We start from the raw sequence: 20,730 nt of genomic DNA, 5'->3' as shown, positions 1-20,730 counted from the left end.
TTTTCTATTAGTGTACAGTTTTTAAATGTACATTTATACTGGAGCTTATGGTCGAAAAATGTATTATTGATTCTCAGTTCGTCAAAAGCACAGATATTAGTCATGAGTCCTCCATTTACGTTGACATGGTTTTCATTAAATCTTTGTTTTACTCCTGGAACTATTTCATTTCCGATTCGTGCATTAAAGTCACCCATAAGAATTAAGGGTATTTCATCCAGGATGGTTTGCAATTGTTCGTAGTATGCCTCTCGTTCCTCCTTTGGTTTGCAGTCCTCCTGGCTATAGATAGATATGACATTTAATTTTGGGTGGTCCATTGTGAAGTTCATATGTATTATTCTTTCGGAGATATAACGGCAGTAATTTATGTTGTCTTTAAATTTTTTATGGACAAGTATACCTACGCCTGCTGGTGCTCGTTCTTCTTTCTTCACTCCACTGGATGCTAGAAAATATTGGTTATAGTTTCTTTGGCCTTTACCTTTCTTCTTGGTTTCTTGGATTGCACAAATTTCTATGTTTTTATTTATCAGTTCTTCTATTATCTCTTGGTCTTTGTTGTCGAAAGAAGTAATGTTCCATGTTGCTAATCTGATTGTGGGCTAATTTTTCCTTTTCTGTGGGGGTTCGTCATCTTAGGTTTCGTGTGGTTCCGAGGCTTTATATCGGTTCTTTGAGCCTTTATTATTTAAATAAATTTTTATTATTAATTATTAATATTTATTTTATTTTTCAGCGCATAAGTACAGCTTCAGGTGAGGGCAAGCATTACTGTTATCCCCATTTTACATGTGCTGTGGACACGGAAAACATAAAGAGAGTATTTAACGACTGCCGTGACATTATCCAACGTATGCATCTGCGTCAGTATGAACTATTATAACCGCCCACTTCATTTTCAAGCATATTTTTTGGTCTCCAGCGCTTAATTCCTCCCTTTTGGCCGGCTAACAACGTTCACTTTACGTTTGTCAACCAAAAAAGTGGTCGATGTAGCAGCTACAAGAAGCGAATGGCCAGTGTAATAGCCATTATTTTTTATTTCTCTTTTCATCTCCATTAGCTGAAAACTAATTTTTAAATAGTACTATACTGTTTAAAACTATAACCGAATATAGTGGTGATTATTAATTTATAATCAAAAGAAAACATTTTGGTTTAATAAATAATCTTAATGGTCCAAGCGATTCTATAACTATGGACATTAAATCAATCTCAGACTAAAAGAATATTGGAGCATTTAGGATAAATGTATAGTGGAAATATATAAATCTTTACTTTAAAAGGAATTTAATGTCTGATTAATAGATGGCTTTAATTTAAAAAAAAGTAATTGTTTGCTCAATTTACAATGTTTAAAAATGTTTTGATATACTTTTTTTATTGATTTTTTAAACCCGAAACAATCAGTATGACTGTTCAGAGTAACTATTAAACATTTGTTAAAATTACAGGCAGTTTCGTTACATTTTTATTTACCGTGAAACATTAAGCAACGTTTAGAAATATTATGCATTTGTAAATACAAAAATGCTCCTCCACATAGATCATTCTAAAATTTATTTTATGAAACTAGTCTTGGATAATGACATTGAAAATGACATTGTCAATGACATTGATTATGTTAGAATATGTGGTATATATGTGCAAACCTTTCATATAAATTTAATGTGCCATTTTTTCAAAGGACTCGTACATATGTAGTACAATAAGAGATGTACCAAAATATCTGAAATAAGTTGACGGAATGTATATTTAAAAGATTGAAAATAATGAAAGAAGTGTACAAAAAATATCTATCTTATAATTTAATAAATTAATAATGCGAGAATAAACATCTGGATAAATTGCTCTCAATATTGATCCACACTAATTGAGTTTAAAAATAATAAGTAATACAGCATTTTCCAAAATTTAGATTGTTAAAAACTTGGCCATTTTTCGCAGTATATCCACAGTATACAGCTCTTTATCGCTGTAAGGTCTTCTGAAAGCTGACTAACCTTAAGGATTCGTTTTAAAAGGTCGTAACTATATTTTTAATCGAATATACTTTCTTTGAAAATCTAATAAATTTAAAAATGCAATATTAAAATGAAAAATCACACTTGTACATAAAATTCGTTAACATAGACTGGGCAGTCTGTAGAGCTAAGTGACGACACCATTTTTTCTCTGTCTTACATCAAGTAAGTATTGCAGCGTTTCTTTTTGGTCGAGAGAGAGAGAGAGTGAGAGAGAGAGAAACAAAAAGAAGAGTGAGTGAGAAGTTTCAATGCGCCAGAGAGAAACAGATCGAACAATCGCAAGAGACCGCCGGTATGCTCGGTCTATGTTAATATATACGTCTATAATCGTAGGCATATAACACTGCAATAAAGAACTGTAAGTTGCCTACATCTGGCGCAATTCCATTGTGAAATCTTTTTTATTTGTTTTTTTTTTAATTATAGCATTAAGGTATAATCGTTAAAAGTCATTGCAGTTCAATCATTCTTTGTACGCCAACGATGGGGAGATATAAAAAAAAAACATTTCTATCCATTGCTACTCGTACATTACTTCTTTGTTGCAGTCCAATTCTCTCCGTTATTTATTTTCAACTGTGCTTGCATATACAATGCTGATTATTAGGTATCATATTAATATTATTTACTATTTCTTGTAGCTCACTCATGTTATCTACAAAGACAGCTAAATTTCATAGAATATTTATAGAAATTCTGCTGTGCAAGTTACAAAAGATTATCTATGTCTATGTTAAATAGCAATGGGGGAGAGAATGTAGCCCTGTCTTATTCCATTAGTTAGTGTATACAGACTGTTGGTGATACTTAATTCTTTTTGATTGTATCACGATTGTTGCATCTTCCTCAAAAGAGTTTTTCTCGTGTTTCCAAGCCGTTTTTGCAACCAAATTCTCTCTTCCCTTTTATTATAAATCGACTTGTGAATTGTCTTTAGGAACGCTTTGAGGACGTGGTTCATTATCGGGTGATTTCCACACTAACTGGCATTGTGATAAAACCATGACACTGCAGTATAGCAACCTTTTATGGTTTACCTCATTTTTTATATTTAAAAATGGAGAGAGAGTTCCATAAAAAGGTAGCTTTGATGTGTCACAGTTTTTGGAATTCTTAAATGCCACAAACATATTTTAAGCAGATTGACAGACCTAGATGACATTGGAAGAATGGACCTAGATGTCAAAAGATACCTTAATTACATTAGTTTCTGTTCTTTTAAGCAGTTCATAAAATTTCTTAGCTCGTAACTTTTGCAATCTGTACTTAGTAATAAGGGAAGTTTTTTCTTGAAGGTATTTGCATAAATTTATTTCAGTTTTTGTTAGATCACAAAATGAACAAACGTCTGTATTTTCACTGCCAAAACTTAGATTAAATTTCGTCTGGAAGATCTTGAAGAACTTTGAGTAAGATGCAAGTGACTTCTGTTCTTTTTGAATCTTTGGGGTTTATCCTAGCTCCACCTCGCTTTTCACGGGGACATTATCCGGACTCTTTTAAAACTTTAGCTAAGCGATTCAATCTTTTTGATGAAAATTGTGTGATGGACAAGAATGTGGAATTACACACACTTAATAAAACATCATTTGTCTGTCGTATGAAGTATTTTGTAACTGTTCAATATCGTGCATTTGTTTTATTTGTAGTCTATGTTGCTTAGACTCTTGATTGAGAAGGTATTTTAATACGAAGTTGTTCTGTGATCAGCAGCAGTCTTATGTGAGTAGATTTTATCATAAAAGCTACTTACATCATTAGGAGTCAATAGATATGTCTTACAAACATCACCTTTATGAGCACAAATAATGTGAGGATCTGAATGAGCTTCTTTATTATCTATTGCGAATTTCTTGAGATTTTTGTCCCAAAGGTCTTCATTTTTCTCTCGCTTCCTCTTCTTGGCAATATTAATGTCGTTTACAGATACTGAAAAATCACTTGTTACAAAATCTAAACTCATTTTATACTTATAACACACGTTTTCGATTACTCACTTATTTCACCTCAAACAGTCAACATAACCAAAAACTCACAGCAAACAGATGCTGACAGCTGGAATCGCGCATGCGCAAACACTCAACAGCTGACTTAAGCCTGTTTGGAAAAGAACAAGGTATGACTAAAGCACTTTTGGAAAACATTACTGATTTGTTATCTGTATAGTATACTTGGACTTAAGCTGTTATGGCATAACTTGTTTTTCTAATGTTAGAAATTTAGCTCTAGAATCAGATCCAACTAAAACCTCAAAATGTGAAAAAAAAAGAGTTAAGCCCTTTTGGAATCCACCTCTTCATATATTTTATATGTACGTCTGAATTACATAATATATTAAAAGAATGTTTAAAAATATTTATTACATTTTAAACTATTAAAACTATTAAAACAATGAGTTATTTAACAGCTGAAGACCATATATGCGCTGTATCGTAGTCAACGGTTTAACACGTTGACAATAATTGAGAAGTGTGTAATGGATCGATTTTTCCACACTTGAAGAATGAGCACGATGAGTTTTTTCTATTTTAAAAACGGCCTTCGAATTTGAGATTGGAATGTCAAATAAGGAACTTCCATTTTTTTATAATTGCGATTAATAATAGTAATTATAAAAGTAAAATAAAACGATAAAGTAGCTTCTATCAGCAACACTGTGAGCACATTTGTTATAAATTTAGCTGAGAACGTTTTGACCATTCAAGTTTTGAGATTAATCATCTGATCTAAGAAAACAATGAAATTATTTAAATATGATAAGTATTTTTTGTACAAAACTTTAAAAAATACCAAATGAAATAAATTATATTGTTAAAACCACACTGATTCAAATATATAATTCCAATAGAGAAGTAATTAGCGAAGATTTTCTTTGATTTTAAATTTGGACTCTAATCATTAACCGATTTTTTATTATTAGATCCACTTTTTGTATAAATTATGGATCTTACTTTTTCATATATCCTTGAAACGATCCGTTATACTATTACGACTTAGGAATATATAGAGAACGGACCTTAAGTGGTCCTTCTTTAAATTTTCTTGTACATTTGAAAATTCTGTAGGTATTGTCTAGAATGTGATAACGTAGCATTACCAGAATATGTGTATTAATTAATATCTAGTAATACGTAATTTAAAAATCACGATTAAAACTGTAAAAATAAATGTTTAGGTAAAAATATATACCTAATTGTATATTGTATAGAACTTCCACAAATTATCCTTTATTTTTCAAGCAACTTTCGAAACACAATTTATTTTTTGATATTCTACAATTTTTATCTAAAATTCTGTACCTAAAGTGTAGATAAACTTAAAATTCGAAACACGCTAGTAAGTAGTTGAATAAGAAATATAGCAACATATGAAAATATGTCTTCATAGATATGTCGATAAAATAAATTTAAGAAAATAACTACTAACTAGTATATGTTTGTTGAAAGAAACAGTACGTCTTATTTTTATAGAAGCTGAAAGCATCAACTTGTTTGTCGGCACTTTAATATAAGTAAGTACACATTTTGTGATGAACTGGTTATAGTGGAAGAGATTTATAACTTGCTCAAGTATCAGAGATCTGAAAGACGAAATGTGTTCAGTGTGATGGTCGAAATAAGTAAAATCTTAAGAACTTTTTAAAATTAATAATGTATAATGGTTTTACATCATAATCTTTCTTTGTATTCCGAATTATTTATGCCTTTTTCAAGCATCGGTTTTGGTGTTTGGGTTAGATGTAGTTGTTGAATAAATGACGTGTTACTATGTAGATAAAGTGGACTTACAGTACCTGGCCAAATTATTAGGCCAAACAAGGAAAAATTTACTATATGAAGTTATTTATCTTATGATTATGAATATATTTGAAAAACATTACTGTTTTATTCTTTTTTGTGAATATTTACTCTTAGGTTCTTAAACCTCCCAGTTTTACGGGAGGCCTTCGTTCAGCAGTGGACAAATATAGGCTAATTGATGATGAATTAAACTGTACTAAAAAATTTAACAAAAAACTTTTATCAGGCTTGAATAGTTTCCTGGAGGTGAGGATTATGATTTCACTCTCCTATATGAGCGCTTCAAGTAACTCACTTTTATCAGTAATTTTTTTTTTTTTTTTTCGTAATCTCCCTTTTTAGTAGTTCCCACCCATTCTCAATAGCGGTCATATCAGGCGAGTTGCAGGGCCAGTCAAGAACTTTAATTTTCTTTTTTGTTTTAAATAAGTTGAAATACTCTTAGCTTTGTGGCAAGGAGCACCATCGTGCATAAATATGGGTTCCACCACGTAGAGACGGCCTGTACCTTTGCCGGATACCACAGACCAGACCATGAGTGACGGTGGGTGTTTGATGGTAGGCACAGTTTGTTTTCGATAAGTCTCAGACGAACTGTTCTTTCTGAAACACAAATTTCTTCATCTCTTATTTTGCGATCAGTCCTAGGAGTCGTCACACGATGTCTTCCGCTATGACCCTTACGCGTTAAATCCAAACTGACTCCAGACGAAATTTTCTGTTTTATATTCCTTACAGAACTTCTTGATACTCCTGCCATTGCTGCTATTTCATTTTGAGACATTTGTCCAGCTTTTAGTAGTCCAAATACCTGGCCTACTCGTTTTCGTGACAGATCAGCATTTTTCCCCATCTAAAAATGTATAATACCCTTAATTATACCAATAAATTCACTGCGTATGTTTATACTCTAAAAAGTAATTAAAAAAAAGGATAAATCACTCACCTCTGTACAGGTCAAAACCGTTTAGAATTCAAATGTTCACAGACAGTATTTATGGTTATAAAATGCACACTAGTTGACAGGACGCAATGCTGTCTAGAAATTGCGAATGAGGCGGTGTTACCAAAGTTAAAATAGTACAATAATGTTACCATACTATATGAAATGTTGCTATGCGAAAAAATAATAACATTCCTGTTGATAAAAATTATTAATTTCAAAAAATGCAAATTTTTAATGCTTGGCCTAATAATTTGGCCAGATACTGTAATTATCTTTACAAAGTTGTTGTTATAATCGTGTGACGTCCTCTCGTGGGAGTCACATCGTTACAATCGAACGACTACGGTGTCTCGGGTAAATACCGATCAGATGAACATGGGAATTTTTATAGAAAAAAATTTCCATAATGGCTGAATTAGAATCTGCGAACAATCTTGAGTTTTGAGTTTAGATAAATTTAACGTCCTGTTCACTGTGATACCGAGACGGTTCGATTATATAGAAAAGTAGCAATATTTGTTTCCTTAAAAGTAAATCAAGTCGAAAGTGGTTCTTAAAAGCAAATAGATTTTTTTACAAACTTTGCACTCATTAAACAAATAATCGCTACATTGGACTGTTGAGACTGAAGATTAAATTGTTTGTCTTTTCAGAAAGAAGTTATTGTTGATAACAATAAATCAGTTAGTCCAAAATAACTACATTTTCTCTTCGGTAGTTTTGGTACGATTAAATAAAATAATTTGGGAAAGAAACAATACCGAAAGAATATAACGAAGAAACGAACTTTATATTATTAAAATATCTGAAAAAGAAGATAGCGCCTAGGAATGACAAAATGACTAGTCAAATTTATTGAACAACTAGGAACAGAAAAGTATTTGTAATAAAGACGTAAAGAAGGGGAAATGACTACATAAAGATGAAGGAAAAAAACTTATAAATGTAGGAAAATAATATTGAAGCATCAGCGTAAAATATGTAACTGTCATTCGAATTGTACTGACATCTCTCGAAGCCGAGAGCTTATAGATTAGTTACAATATGGTAAATGATTCACAAGACCAATTGAAAGTCGACCAAGCAGAGGATCAGTTAACCATAAAAATATAAAACTGTTATTTGAAAAATTGCTAAAAGAAAGTATAAAATAGAAATGTTTGTGATTGTGCAAAGATAATTATATAGATTGCTAGTAACAAGTGCACAGAAACAATTATAAGTGAGCAAATGCATTAGCATATTTAGCACGTTCCGTTTAAAAGTGACTTGTTAAGTACTAAACAAATTTAAAAATTAAATTTAACTATTTAATACTAGTTTCACTTTTTAATACAAGCTCACCCAACATTTTACATATTTCTATCTTTTTTCTGAAAGCGTTTCGGTCTTAAGACATGTGATATATCTATAACAAATCATATGATTTGCCATACGCTTCCATTATTAGACTAACAGTGTGGTTATAATTTCTTTAAACTTTTTTTAAAACATTTTTACATGCAAACGTGTATTTGCTTTTTATATGTTGGATGTCATAATTTAAAAACAAACATTGAGTCGTCAAGTTAGTGTACTTTACGAAAAAAAAAACTAATGAAAACAATAAATTTAAATATATGTTCCGTGACTATATATATCTTCAGTATTAAATAAATTCTTTAACGGTTGAAATGTTTCATGGTTATATTAAATACTGTTTAATATAAAATCGATGAGTAAAGATTTATTTCAATATGCCGTTAATTGGGAAAAAGGTCCAGGTTTTGAGCCCAGATAGCAGCTATTGTCTCTTTCCAAGATTTCGGTTGTGTTGATTTTACACCTATTTTAAATTTATTTATAATATTTTGTTGCAATAAATTATTTTTTGGGAGATAATTTCAGTTAGATAAGAGTAAGAATTTTACAGGAAAATATAAGGATTTGTTAAGTTTGTAAATTTTGTTTGTTGTAGTCTAAAGATAAGTATCATATTTTTTGTTTATCCAATACTTATTGGATCAACATATAGAGAAAACTGATGGCGGATTCGGATTTATTATGAAAAATTGCTCGAAGGAAGATTATGAAACTGGAAGTTTTGATTTGTAGTGCCAAAACTCGAAAAACTTTTACACCGGTCCCTGAAATAGTATATAGGTAGAAAATACGTGTATACTCTTCTCTCCGTACATAAGTCACTAATTAGCGACGGTGATTGTATCCGTGTTCCCTAGAGACGGTATATGTAAAATTATGCTGGGCTCAAAATAAGCATTTTAAATGGTCGAAATATTTTTTAACTGTTTTGCAAATAAAGAATGGCTCAAGCTTTCAAACGCACCTTGAAAAATTAAAATCGGCCAACTAGGAGAGCGTAGTGAATTTTTTAAAGTTGTAAACAATATTTTGGATTATAAATAAACAAAATAACTTTTTGAGTTTTACACTTATCAATTTCAAAATTTGTAGAGTTAGGGAACTTTTAAAGACGCTTAGAAAAAAGCATTCAGTTAATTGGTTTTCGAGATATCAAAGCTAATGGTTGGCATGCATTTGCCCCCTAACCACGAAAACCTACAGTTGTGTCAAGCATGGGCTCAAATGTTCTGATTATTATCTGCACTGCAACGGTCAGCCATGTAAAAATATTGAGCTAAATAAACAAATAGAAGTTGAACATGATATGAAAAAGGGGAAAGATAAGAAAAACCATAAATATCAAAATTGACGTCGAAGAAAACACTGAGATACCAAATGAAGATTTTGAGGCAAAAATAACTTGGAAGATACTTTAGAAGCTATCTGATCTGTTAAAAGAAGACAGAGTTTAAAAATATATTAGTTAATTAAGCTAGAATAGTATATGACACTATGAGTGCAATAACGGACTAACCCCAATATTAATATGCGTTAGAAAATGGGTTTGAAAAAAAGTGAAAATCAGGAGATCCACTATAACCTTGTTTAATAATATTTGTTTGTTTGAATGAATAGACGTACGTTAGATATTACTTATTTGATAAATTTGATCAACAATTTTGGATAAACACCTATATTCGATTTTTTAATGTGAGCTGGTCTACTTTGCATTTAAAATATTTTTAGTTAGGAAATGGGGTATCCCACAAAATAATACACTCGATATTGCATGAAAGACTTTATTACCACAGAATATGTATAAAAACATCAGAAATTAGAATGTCTAATCCTCTTAGTCGTCAAATGGGCCAATTACTTCACCTCCGGGTACTTGAACTTAACATCTCAGGTTTTTGTAAAGTGGCAGAAGTGGTAATTCCATTGTATTCTTGGAAACAGTTTTCCCTTTTATTAAGATCCACTGTTTCAAAATAAACGTCTTCATTGTTTGAATACTTATATTGAAGAGTATTGGTAAAGTCTTTCCTAAACCTTAACCATTGAATTTTAAGCCACTCTACCTTGGTTTTTGATTCAGAAACATTTCTGTTATATTACTTTCAAGGAATTTCGTAGAAAAAAATATTGATTTTTCCATGTTTATTACTGCGAACGGATTTTTCTTTCTAGCGTGCTTTATCACTGTATACCAGTTTTGGGGTATAAATACATGCGGATGGAATTTCTTTTCATTTTCTATTATACCAGACTCTTGGTCAGATGAAAAGTAAGAATGACCACTTACCAGAAACTTGTGGTCTATTTCTTCCACGGTAAAATCTGGAGATGTAGTGATATAATTGCATAATAATGACATTTTAATATTATGATTCTGATCGCCACATTGGTCAGAATACATAATAAGTCATTTTGATTTAAGATGAAATAAAATCCTACCTCTTAAGGACTCCTAGAGGTGACGGTTTCATCCCACACAAACATAGATGAGTTGTTAGTTCCGATTTCATAAATATTGAAACAGTAGTTCCATAATTGCCGCTTGTAGTATCAAATTCCTGCGGTAAGCACAGGTGTAGGTAAAGTCTTTATCAGATCGAGACAGATGACCAACGTGTTTCCTTTTTTTGTCATTTCGGTGTCTCTATTTAAAGAATCTCTAGCACTCTTCGCCTTCTTTTGATTCTTTTGAAGTTCTTTTTCAGTTTCGAGTTGTTAACTTGATTCACTATTGGCTGCCTTTCTTTTGACTTCAAATAAATCACACTTCTTACAAGAGTCAGTAATTGGTTGATGAAAGTGTAAATTATATTCCTTGTTGAACGTTTCGCGGAAAATAAAATAGGATAGGGGATTATTTGTTTCACTTTCATATAACTCGTACATTTTCTCTACTTGTAAGATCTTCATCGAAATTCATATTAACAGAATAAATATATTTCACAATAATTAAAAGTCACAATGACAATTTACAAAAGATCCAAAAATATCAATCAAGAATGATAGAAAAACATCTAACTGTCAGCAGCACAGCGCATCCAATTTGCTTCTCTAAAATCCTATCAAATATGGAGTTTCAAAACTATTTTAGTGCAGCCATCTAGTAACAAATAGAAAAATGTGGATTGGTCCACTATGCAGCTGATAGATTTCAACCAGACAGTTAATATTCTACAATAAAATAAATTTTGAATGTTTGTGGATTGGTCCGTTATTGCACTCACAGTCTCATATACGGTGTACGTAATTTTCATTGTATACATCATGTATATTTATTAAAAGTAAAAATTCGTCATTATTCGTAATTTGCAAGTTCAGAAACATAAACTGCATAGAAAGAAAATGCGATTATTGAATGGTATAAAATTGTTTATTGCAAATTTCCCGTTTTTTCAAGTAAAGTAACATATAAAATTTGAATTCCTTATCTGTGACATCGATAAAAAACAAAATCGGATGTGAGCTACCCACACCCTACCTCCCATGTAATTCTAGCGACTTTTCATGCGAAAACTATTATTTTTGTCTTTTTTTCTTCATGTTGTCACGAAGCACATCACACAAATTTTTTTATATAAACAGTACTTGACAAGACAAGTATTTGTTTAAAAACGAGGCCTCTATCACGTATGGTTAGGTGGCAAATACATGCCAACTTAAAGCTTCGATATCTGGGCAACCAATAAACCGAATGCATTGTTTTTTCAAGAAGCCTCTTTCTATAAGTGTACAAATTTTGAAATTGATATGTGTAAAACTACTGAAATTATTGTATTTATAAGCCCAAAAATCGTTTATAACTTTAAAAAATTTCCTATGCTCTCCTAGTTGACTGATACAAATTTTTTAGAGTGCGTTTTAAAGCTTGAGCTTTTTTTTATTAAAAAAAAAAATGTTTATTTTGAGCCTAGCATAATTTTGCAAATTTGAAATTGTTTTGCCGACCCTGGATTACAGAATTATTATGCAAAAATTGTTAAACCGATCCTAACGAAATTTAGCACATGTTTCAGTCGTATTATAAAGTTCTTCTAGGCGAAATATGAAGGCTATAGTTTATGTTTAAGGAGCCAACAAAATTTAAAGGAAAAACTCCATGTTTTGCACTTTTTTCCTCAATTATTGCTATTTTTTAAACAATAAACATTAAAATTTCTATTTCTAGCCTGTCAAGTGTTATGTAAAATTGAAAAACGAAACTTTTGTCTTCTATAACTTTTTGTAGAAACAATATCTCTCGAGTTATAGACATACATAATGGGCGCAAAAAGCAAAAATTTCTTTTTTTTTTAGATTTTGTAAAATAAAAAATTCAAGCACAATGTTTGCGACGGGGGCTTATCATGATTATTGATACAAGGTATATCCTGAAGTGATTCCAGCAAAACTAGACTTCTATGGAAAATGTCCAATTTAAAACAGATCCCGTCTCACTAAAACAAGCTTTAGTTAAAAGATATTTTTTTCCTTCAAATGTCATTTATTGCAATAAAATATAAATAAATTTTCCAAGGATTTTAACTAACGACGAATTGAATAGATTGATAGGAAACGAGATGGGCGTTTGATTAGATTTAAGACTTGGATCCACATTAAAGATGATGTCCAGTCTAGAGTGGCATAGGGACAATATAATATATCATTTTATTCTAAATGCTTTGATGAACCTTTGTAACTACTAAAGTTACAACTCGTGATAATTGTATTCCGTATCTTCAGCTGTGGACATTAAACGAGAATATATACTTCAATTTTAAAAATAAATGTACCAATTGGTTGTTCTGGACTTTGGCAGAAATGTATATATAATTATATCAAATTCCATCACAACCATTTCATCATTGAATCATATCCGTAACTTGTAAATGAATGAACATTTTCCTTTTCCGAGTAAGTTAGATGGTGTCATCAATTTTTAAAATGAAAAATAGACAGTTTCTTAGTAACGATGTTAAAATAAGATATGCAAATTAGTAAAGTGTATTTGAATCAAATGTTGTGAAACCTTTAAGACTTTCTTACTAGTCCAGACGCTAGATTAAAAAGCCTCGGATAGGTCGGAAGAGTGCGCATTCAAAAAAATATATTACAATTTAAATCTCTCAATCATTAACTGTATTTTTACAAATTAATATAATATTGGAAAATATCGACTAACCTTTACAGTGTAAATTATAAGTGTAGAATGAATCGTAAATATTGGACCAAATTATAACTGTGTTCAAAGCCAAAAATAATATTTTGTCTAATAATAATGGGTCTAAGATTGCTCAGTTTTGAGTTACAGAATGGCAAATTTGTAAAATTAAAATATGTATATTTTTGTTCACAAATCACTCGTTGAATACATACCAAATTTAAATAATTTTCTTCTAGGTAGCTTAGTATTGTTTCAGTGTCATCCTTCTTTTTGTTTATTCATTTCTACTATGGTCCAGTTTTTATAAAATAAAAATGCGAATCCAGTAAACCAGATCTGTCGGAGCTGTGGTCCGCTGTTGATAAATGCGAAAAATAAATATTGGCGATACTTGGATGGGGAGGCAAAGGAGAATAGTTGGTTAATACTCAAAAACCCCGAGGAAGAACTAATCAATATACATTGGTACCTCGACATACGAGTGTAATTCGTTACTTGTACACCTTGCTCATGTTTTTCAATGATTTCACATTTTATTTCAATAGACATCATCTTCTTCTTCGAACCCATGGTTGTAAAAATAAATGTAATATTGTAATGTACAAAAAGCACAAAACGCGAACATAACTTATCAACAATACTTTGAAAATGAGGGAAACAAGCAAAACAGACATACTGAGGTCTACAGTAAACATTTACACAGTGTAAATTACACCGACATCGACATCGAGAGTGCAATATGGTTAGTAGTAGAATCCGAATTTTTGTCGGATTTAACTTCCCATGACCATTTAATTTGTCGGTCCAAGTAATAGTCACGTACAGACCCGTAAAATGATCTTTATGGCGGGGCCGTAAAGATCTATTACCAGTAAAACTACCTTTTATTTAAGAAGCAAATTAGAAGTAGTCAAATAAGAGGTATGAATTTGAATAAAAACCGATTTCTCGTATCTCAAATCTTGCTCTCATCTCAAAATCAAAATATCGCTCGCTCCTCGGCCCTTTATATATATATATATATATATATATATATATATATATATATATATATATATATATATATATTTGGCTATTATATATGGCTATTTTACTATTCCCACACCGGACTCGCTGATTTAGTAAATTATAAAAGCTGTTATAGTTTCCTTCACTTCGATTCTAAGATGTCGAATAAGTTGTAAATTAAAGGATTACATATGAATCAATATTTAAAGTACGAGGTAGTTCAAATTATTACCTATTATGCTCCACCAAATATTTTTTTTAATTTGTACTAGAAATGTCTTTCTGGAAGTGAAGGTTTTTAGTTTCCCAGTCGTGACTGCTTCTGAAAACATTTGCGCTTCCTCAATAAACATAATTTCATTCAGAAATGTTCCGTTGTTATTATTTTTCCTCCTTGGCCACAGACAAAACTCAAATCTAGTTTATCGTAGGTGTAAAATGGTACCAGTTGCCATAAATAACTAATTTAGTACATTAAGATAATCTACGAGTGTTTACGTAAGTATTTTCTGGAACTTTCATCAAAATTTCGTCATTCTCTTGTGGGTTAATAATTTTAATTACTATTTAAATGGGAATAAGCCACAATTAAAGGTTAAAGTACGTTTATTGACGTTTCAATTTCCACTTCGGAAATGGTTCTCAAAATACAAACATTAGTGATCCGCGAAAGGTTACAATTTCATAGATCTAATTTATTTTTTGTTGAACAAGATATTGTTCAACATAATATTTGCTTTTCAATGTGATATCAAATTCTGATTTTGATCAAATTATTTTTAGTTTACATATAGTATATGAAAATTCATATAAGAAACAAAGAAATATACATTTAAATACATTTAATATTCACTAATGTTTGTATTTTAAGAACGATTTCCGAAGTGGAAATTGAAACGTTAATAAACGTACTTTAACCTTTAATTGTGGCTTATTCCCATTTAAATAGTAATTACTTTAATATGCCACAAGAAAATAGCTTCAGAACAAGATTAATAATTTTGAAACGCCCTATACGGTCTTTTGGTGTTACATGTCCAGAAAAACTTTCCCTTGTGTAAACGCAAATTAATCTCGTATTTCGTCATTTGAACAGTTATGTCTCATCATTACAACTAATGTAGAAAAAGAAGAATCACTCAAGGGAAATAACGCTAGATTACACATTAGATCACTTAGATTAAAACAAATTAGATCTCGTGTGTCTATATAGACCTTGTTTTTTTTTACAGAAATGATGAGGCTTTATTGAACATTTACAATGCTAATTACTAATGGGTAAAAAAGTAATCGCTGATTTATTCTATTTAATGTGTCACACGTGGCGCCATCTACAAGTTATCAATTATAATTATCGATATTAAAAAGGAATGACTGATTAATGAACAAAAATATATGTATATTTTACAAATTTAACACTCTTTAACTCATAAACGAACGATTTAGACTCGTTTTAGTTGGTGAAATATCACATTTAGCTTCGGAACGTAAAGTTACAATGGTTAATTATTTACGGTTCACTCAGTATAAGCTAAAAAAAATAAATATTTGAATCCAAAATCCTACGATTTCGTCAAAAGAACTCAACCGTTAAACTCACTGTAGGAATTCGGAAAAATTGCAACCTATTTGAAGTGAATCGTATCAATTTTCATACTTAGTGTATTCTTCTGAACTATCAGGTGGGGTAGCTTCTCGACTATATATTATTACAAAGCGAAACCTCAATTTTACATACAGATTTTGGTTGTTAAAACTTACAAATTGAAAATATTTTTTTAAATTATTTAAAAACTAAACGTACATTTCTAAGCACAAAAATTCATGAAAAATATTATCCTTTTATGTACATTTCACATAGAAATATTATTGTATGTCGCTTTTGTTTCTTTGTATTTAGACATTATTGTAAAATATCGGTACTTGTTTTCTGTTCTTCTCAAATATGTAAATATATTAATAAAAAAAAATTACACGAATATACAGATAGGAATGATTGCAATCAAATGTTAACTTAGTTATCTGGAAATGTTGCAATTATGAATATTAGAAGTTAAAATATATGACTTTAATTAGTGACTAACATAAACTAAATTCGAATGGACGTGTAGACGGCACATTGGTCATTTGGTTTTAAAACTTGGCTAAAAATCTATATTATGTTTGGTCTTACCTTTTTATATAGTGTGCTGTATGAAAATCGTTTTATATTATTGTTTAAAATAAAAGCCTGTTTTAATACAACATTCAGTTTTACTTAAATTCATATTCAGTGAGAACGTAGGCCTCCACAGCCTGATTCAGACCGTATTAATGTCACTTTGATTTAGTCTCATTACATCAAAAATCAATATTAATTAAGTTTCATCGCTTTCGGCTTTAAAACTACCCATTTGAGCGGCATTGGTTGACATTCATAGAGAGTGCGCTCGGCTTTTGTCATTTTTAGTTTTTATAGTTAGTAATACAGATAGCGTAAAAACTGTACGCTTGTCTACTTACTAAATTTGTGCAATTGAGGATTACAACAATTTAGTCCTCATTGATATTTTTAAAATGGGCAGTTGTGTTTGCCGATGCACGTTTTGTAAAGTAACAAATTTTCTGTACTTAAACGTTTTTCTCTTTGAGATGTTTACCTTTTTCGAGTATATAATGAATATGTTAATCGCTTCAAGTTGACATGTGTAGTTTTCATTATTTTCTGTATAATTTTTTTGATGTCCTCCATATTTTGTCCTAAAATACCCAACTATTATATGCATATGTTTTATTGTGTTCATAAATGTGTGGATACAGAGATTTTAAAGGTATAAGCTTCGTTCAGTTTTGCGTCCTGAATACTCCGAGAAAGTTTTAACAAATTGTCAGATTTTAGTAGTCAGATACTGAATCGAAAAGGAAACCATTGTAATTATTCCAAATACTCAACTGATGACTGTTTGCTTAAAATAACTTCTTTTTAAATGGGAGAACATAGAGAAACTATTCGACCCGATCATCATTCAATCTTCCTTTGTCTACTGCTGGACGTAGATCCCCCCCATACTTTTCCATCTCTTTCGATTTTGTGCCTCCAGTTGCATCCAGTTTTTCTGACGTTTATGCAATGATGCCTCTACTTCGGTAGGCATCATCTCTCGGCCTCGATTCCAGTATATCCGTTTTGTTCATCTGCAATCGGTCATTCGAGTGACATGACCTACCTAGTTGCATTCTCTATACGGCATCAGCCACTACTGATCTTCGTTGTAGCTGGCGATTCGGGATCTTATCTCATAGAGAAAATGTCCAACATAGCAGCTCCATCGCGCTTTGACCCATACGGATCTTTTGCACTCTTCTTCTTGTCATGGATAACGTTTCCCTCTGTAAGTCAAAACCGCTAACACACATTAATTAAAGCTTTTGCTTTTAACACATATTGGGAGTCGGAACATTTGTTAACATGATACAACTTTCCAAAGGCTGCCCAAGTCAGTCGTATACGACGGAGAAGTTCAGCGTTTTAGTTATCTTTTCCTATGAGAATTTATATGCGATTACCTGGTCTATTGATCTTGTTTATAGTCATATATTTTCTCTGACTACAAAATTTGTCATCATCTAAGTTTTAGACATAAATCTTCCTAAATATTTTTAAAGAGGAAAGGTATAACTGATTTAGAAGTTCCTTGGTCTCATCTAAGCTATCAGCTATTAGCACAATATCATCTGTAAATCTCAGATGGCTAAGCTTTTCTCAGTTTATATTTATGCCCTTGTCAGTCTGATTTGCTTTTACATAAATATAAATGCCAAAAGTGTAGTTAACAATTTGGGTGATATGAAAATCCCACGTTGTATCGGGAAATGTTGAGTTTGATGATCACCCACTCTATGAACACTAGCGGTGGCGTTTTGGTATGTGTGCTTAACTGTCAAGGCTTCCAACATTTTTTTTTTTCGACCTGATAATACCGATAAAAAGTAAAATAGGAAATTTTAGGAATTGTTTGAATCTCACTACAGCCGCTTGATAGGGGTGGTAGTGTATACCGTTTGTCTAATACATGTGCACATCGTTCTTGTTGAATTTGGATAAGATTGGAGCTTAAATTTAGGGGCTGTCTGTCATGCAGGGTAATACCGTTGGCTTGGACTTTAGATCATTCGTGGATAAACTTGGTAGTTATCTTGTATTCGGAAGTTGTAGCTCTTTATGCGATTTTTATAGGAGGTTTTTTAGAGGGTAGTCGATTTTTGCTTACGTTTTTAATACAATTGTGTATTGATAGTTCACTATGCCTGAGATTCTTATTGTATTCCATTGTATATGAGAATGCCTTACAAAATGCTTATCCCTTAAAAAACACGTATTCTAAATATTTTGGAATATCTGTAGATTAGAAAAAATCCATAAAACAAAGGGAAACTCAAGAAGCAGTATCTTATTTTATTGATTTTCAATTATATCTTTGTCGTTTCTTCTGCAACTGCGTCAGGTATCAATGACGATACGGTAGCAATCGTAACTTTGCTGATGAAAATTAGAAAGTTAAAACTTTCTAATTGTAAGACTGCTAAAACAATCAATTTCACATCGCTGCTTATAAACTCCGAAAACAATGAATCATTATAAAGAGAAAGATTCCATACTATCAGGACTCTAGAGCTAGTAAATCAAATTACTTCCTCAAACAGAAGAACGTTTAGTTCATGTCCAGAATTTTGATTTTAAAGCTGTAAATTTGCCAAGTCAATTTTTTCATTGTAAAACTTTTCAGTGAATTACGATCTATTTAAAAGGTATGTACCCAAAAGACAATTTATAAAATTCACCAAACCGAAACACAAAATATGTCTTTCTTTTGATAATCAAGATCTTACGACTACGAACTGTTTTTCGTCCCTAATTAGAATCAGAATCAAAAAATTTGAAAACTTGACTTGCGAGACATTTTTGATTTACCAATAATCAATAAATATATATCGATTTAATAGTTTCCATCGGCTATATTTCTCCGAATCTAAACCATATTTTTAACACGTCTATTTGTCAGTTAACCAGTTTACGAGAAGTAAGGTAACAATATACCGCAAACATCTTTTATTGTGAGATGCACGAAATTCTGTATTTTCGTATGGAATTATCTCAAACCGATGATACAATTGGAAGAAATCGTTTCATTGACATACCTGCTAGGTGTTCTATAGGTGTATATCTAATACTCAAATAGTTATCAATTTATTTTTATTCTTTAAAATCTTTGGCAGCATAAATTGTTCATTTGTGTTACTGTTACTACATTGTAATACTGCCTTAAATTAGTCTTTCGTCATGACTTACCACATTTCCTCAGTTCTTCTTTCAGATCTAGCTAATTAGAGATATGAACCATCCGATTAAAATTTTAACTGCCTTATCAAGGAATGGCTCAAACTATAAAATTGCATAAGTAAATTCATTGATTTCATACACAAACTGTTTTATCAGTGGAATAATTTTTAACAGCTTTCACCATCGGTACTCATTTTACCACTAAACAAAATAAAGTACCTAGTATCACATAGACTAAAGGAAAAAGCTTTAAGCAATTCTTTGATCAACAAATTCTCCACTATAAGTAAATGTCTCAAGATTTAGGGTCAGTATTTAATTTTGTCTTATTAATTATATTATTGTCAATTTTAATGCAAATAATAATACAACTACATAGGAAAAAAATAAAAATTTGTTGAGGTTTTTGTTTCAGATTGGTAGCAGTGTTCCAATAGTTTTAAAAATACTCTTAATCTAATGCTATGTATGGAATCCGAGGCCGAGAAAGAATTCAAGCCGAAAACAGTGCCTTCTACCTAGACAAAAATATATTCAGATAAGCCGAACCACAAAAATGAAGATGTATAAAACGAAAAACGACTATACGTTTTGTTATAATATACGTATCAGAATCAAGTGCATTAAGGACAAGGGAAGAAGAACTATTAAACATGTTTGACAGAAAAGTAATAGGATACATTTTGGGATGGAATGGTGATTATGATTGAAAAACGAGGACATAAGTACAAATGATACTGAGAGTAGGATTAAGAAAAAAAGTGAACTACGAAACATAGGAAAAAAAGGTAATAGATAGGAAGAATGGGGGCAGGTAGTGACAAAAACGAAAACACATCAGAGATTGAGAAAGACAATAAAAAAATAAGAATGGATAAATACCGAATAAAGTTTTTTAAGTGAAAAATCTTCTATGTGAGTGTACATTTTATCAGCTTATGTGTTATGTTAAGGTACGTTTTTATGAGGTTTATAGGCCGTGCTTCAGAATTCTTTATTCTGAAATAATATCAAAAACCATGCGGAAGTGGGCGTAGTTATATTCGTCAATCAATGATCTTCTAGTATCTGTGCAATATGTAGCCGTCGTCGATTCGTCCGAATCTGTATTGATGCTGACCCTC

General features: G+C 31.1%; 1 protein-coding gene across 2 annotated transcripts in view; it reads left to right on the top strand.

The window, feature by feature from the left end:
- The window catches only part of Galphas (G protein alpha s subunit), a 72,804-nt gene extending 56,274 nt beyond the window's left edge, over window positions 1-16,530 (top strand). For both annotated transcript variants that reach the window (XM_072541266.1, XM_072541265.1), the window contains exon 7: window positions 740-16,530. In XM_072541266.1, coding sequence (XP_072397367.1) covers window positions 740-886 — 147 coding nt within the window. In that variant the 3' untranslated portion in view covers window positions 887-16,530. The remainder of the gene's footprint in view (window positions 1-739) is intronic.
- The last annotated feature ends 4,200 nt before the right edge of the window (window positions 16,531-20,730 follow it).

This window comes from Diabrotica undecimpunctata, chromosome 8 (assembly GCF_040954645.1).
Source record: "Diabrotica undecimpunctata isolate CICGRU chromosome 8, icDiaUnde3, whole genome shotgun sequence".
Taxonomy (NCBI): Eukaryota; Metazoa; Arthropoda; class Insecta; order Coleoptera; family Chrysomelidae; genus Diabrotica; species Diabrotica undecimpunctata.
This window is presented reverse-complemented; position numbering and strand designations above follow the sequence as displayed.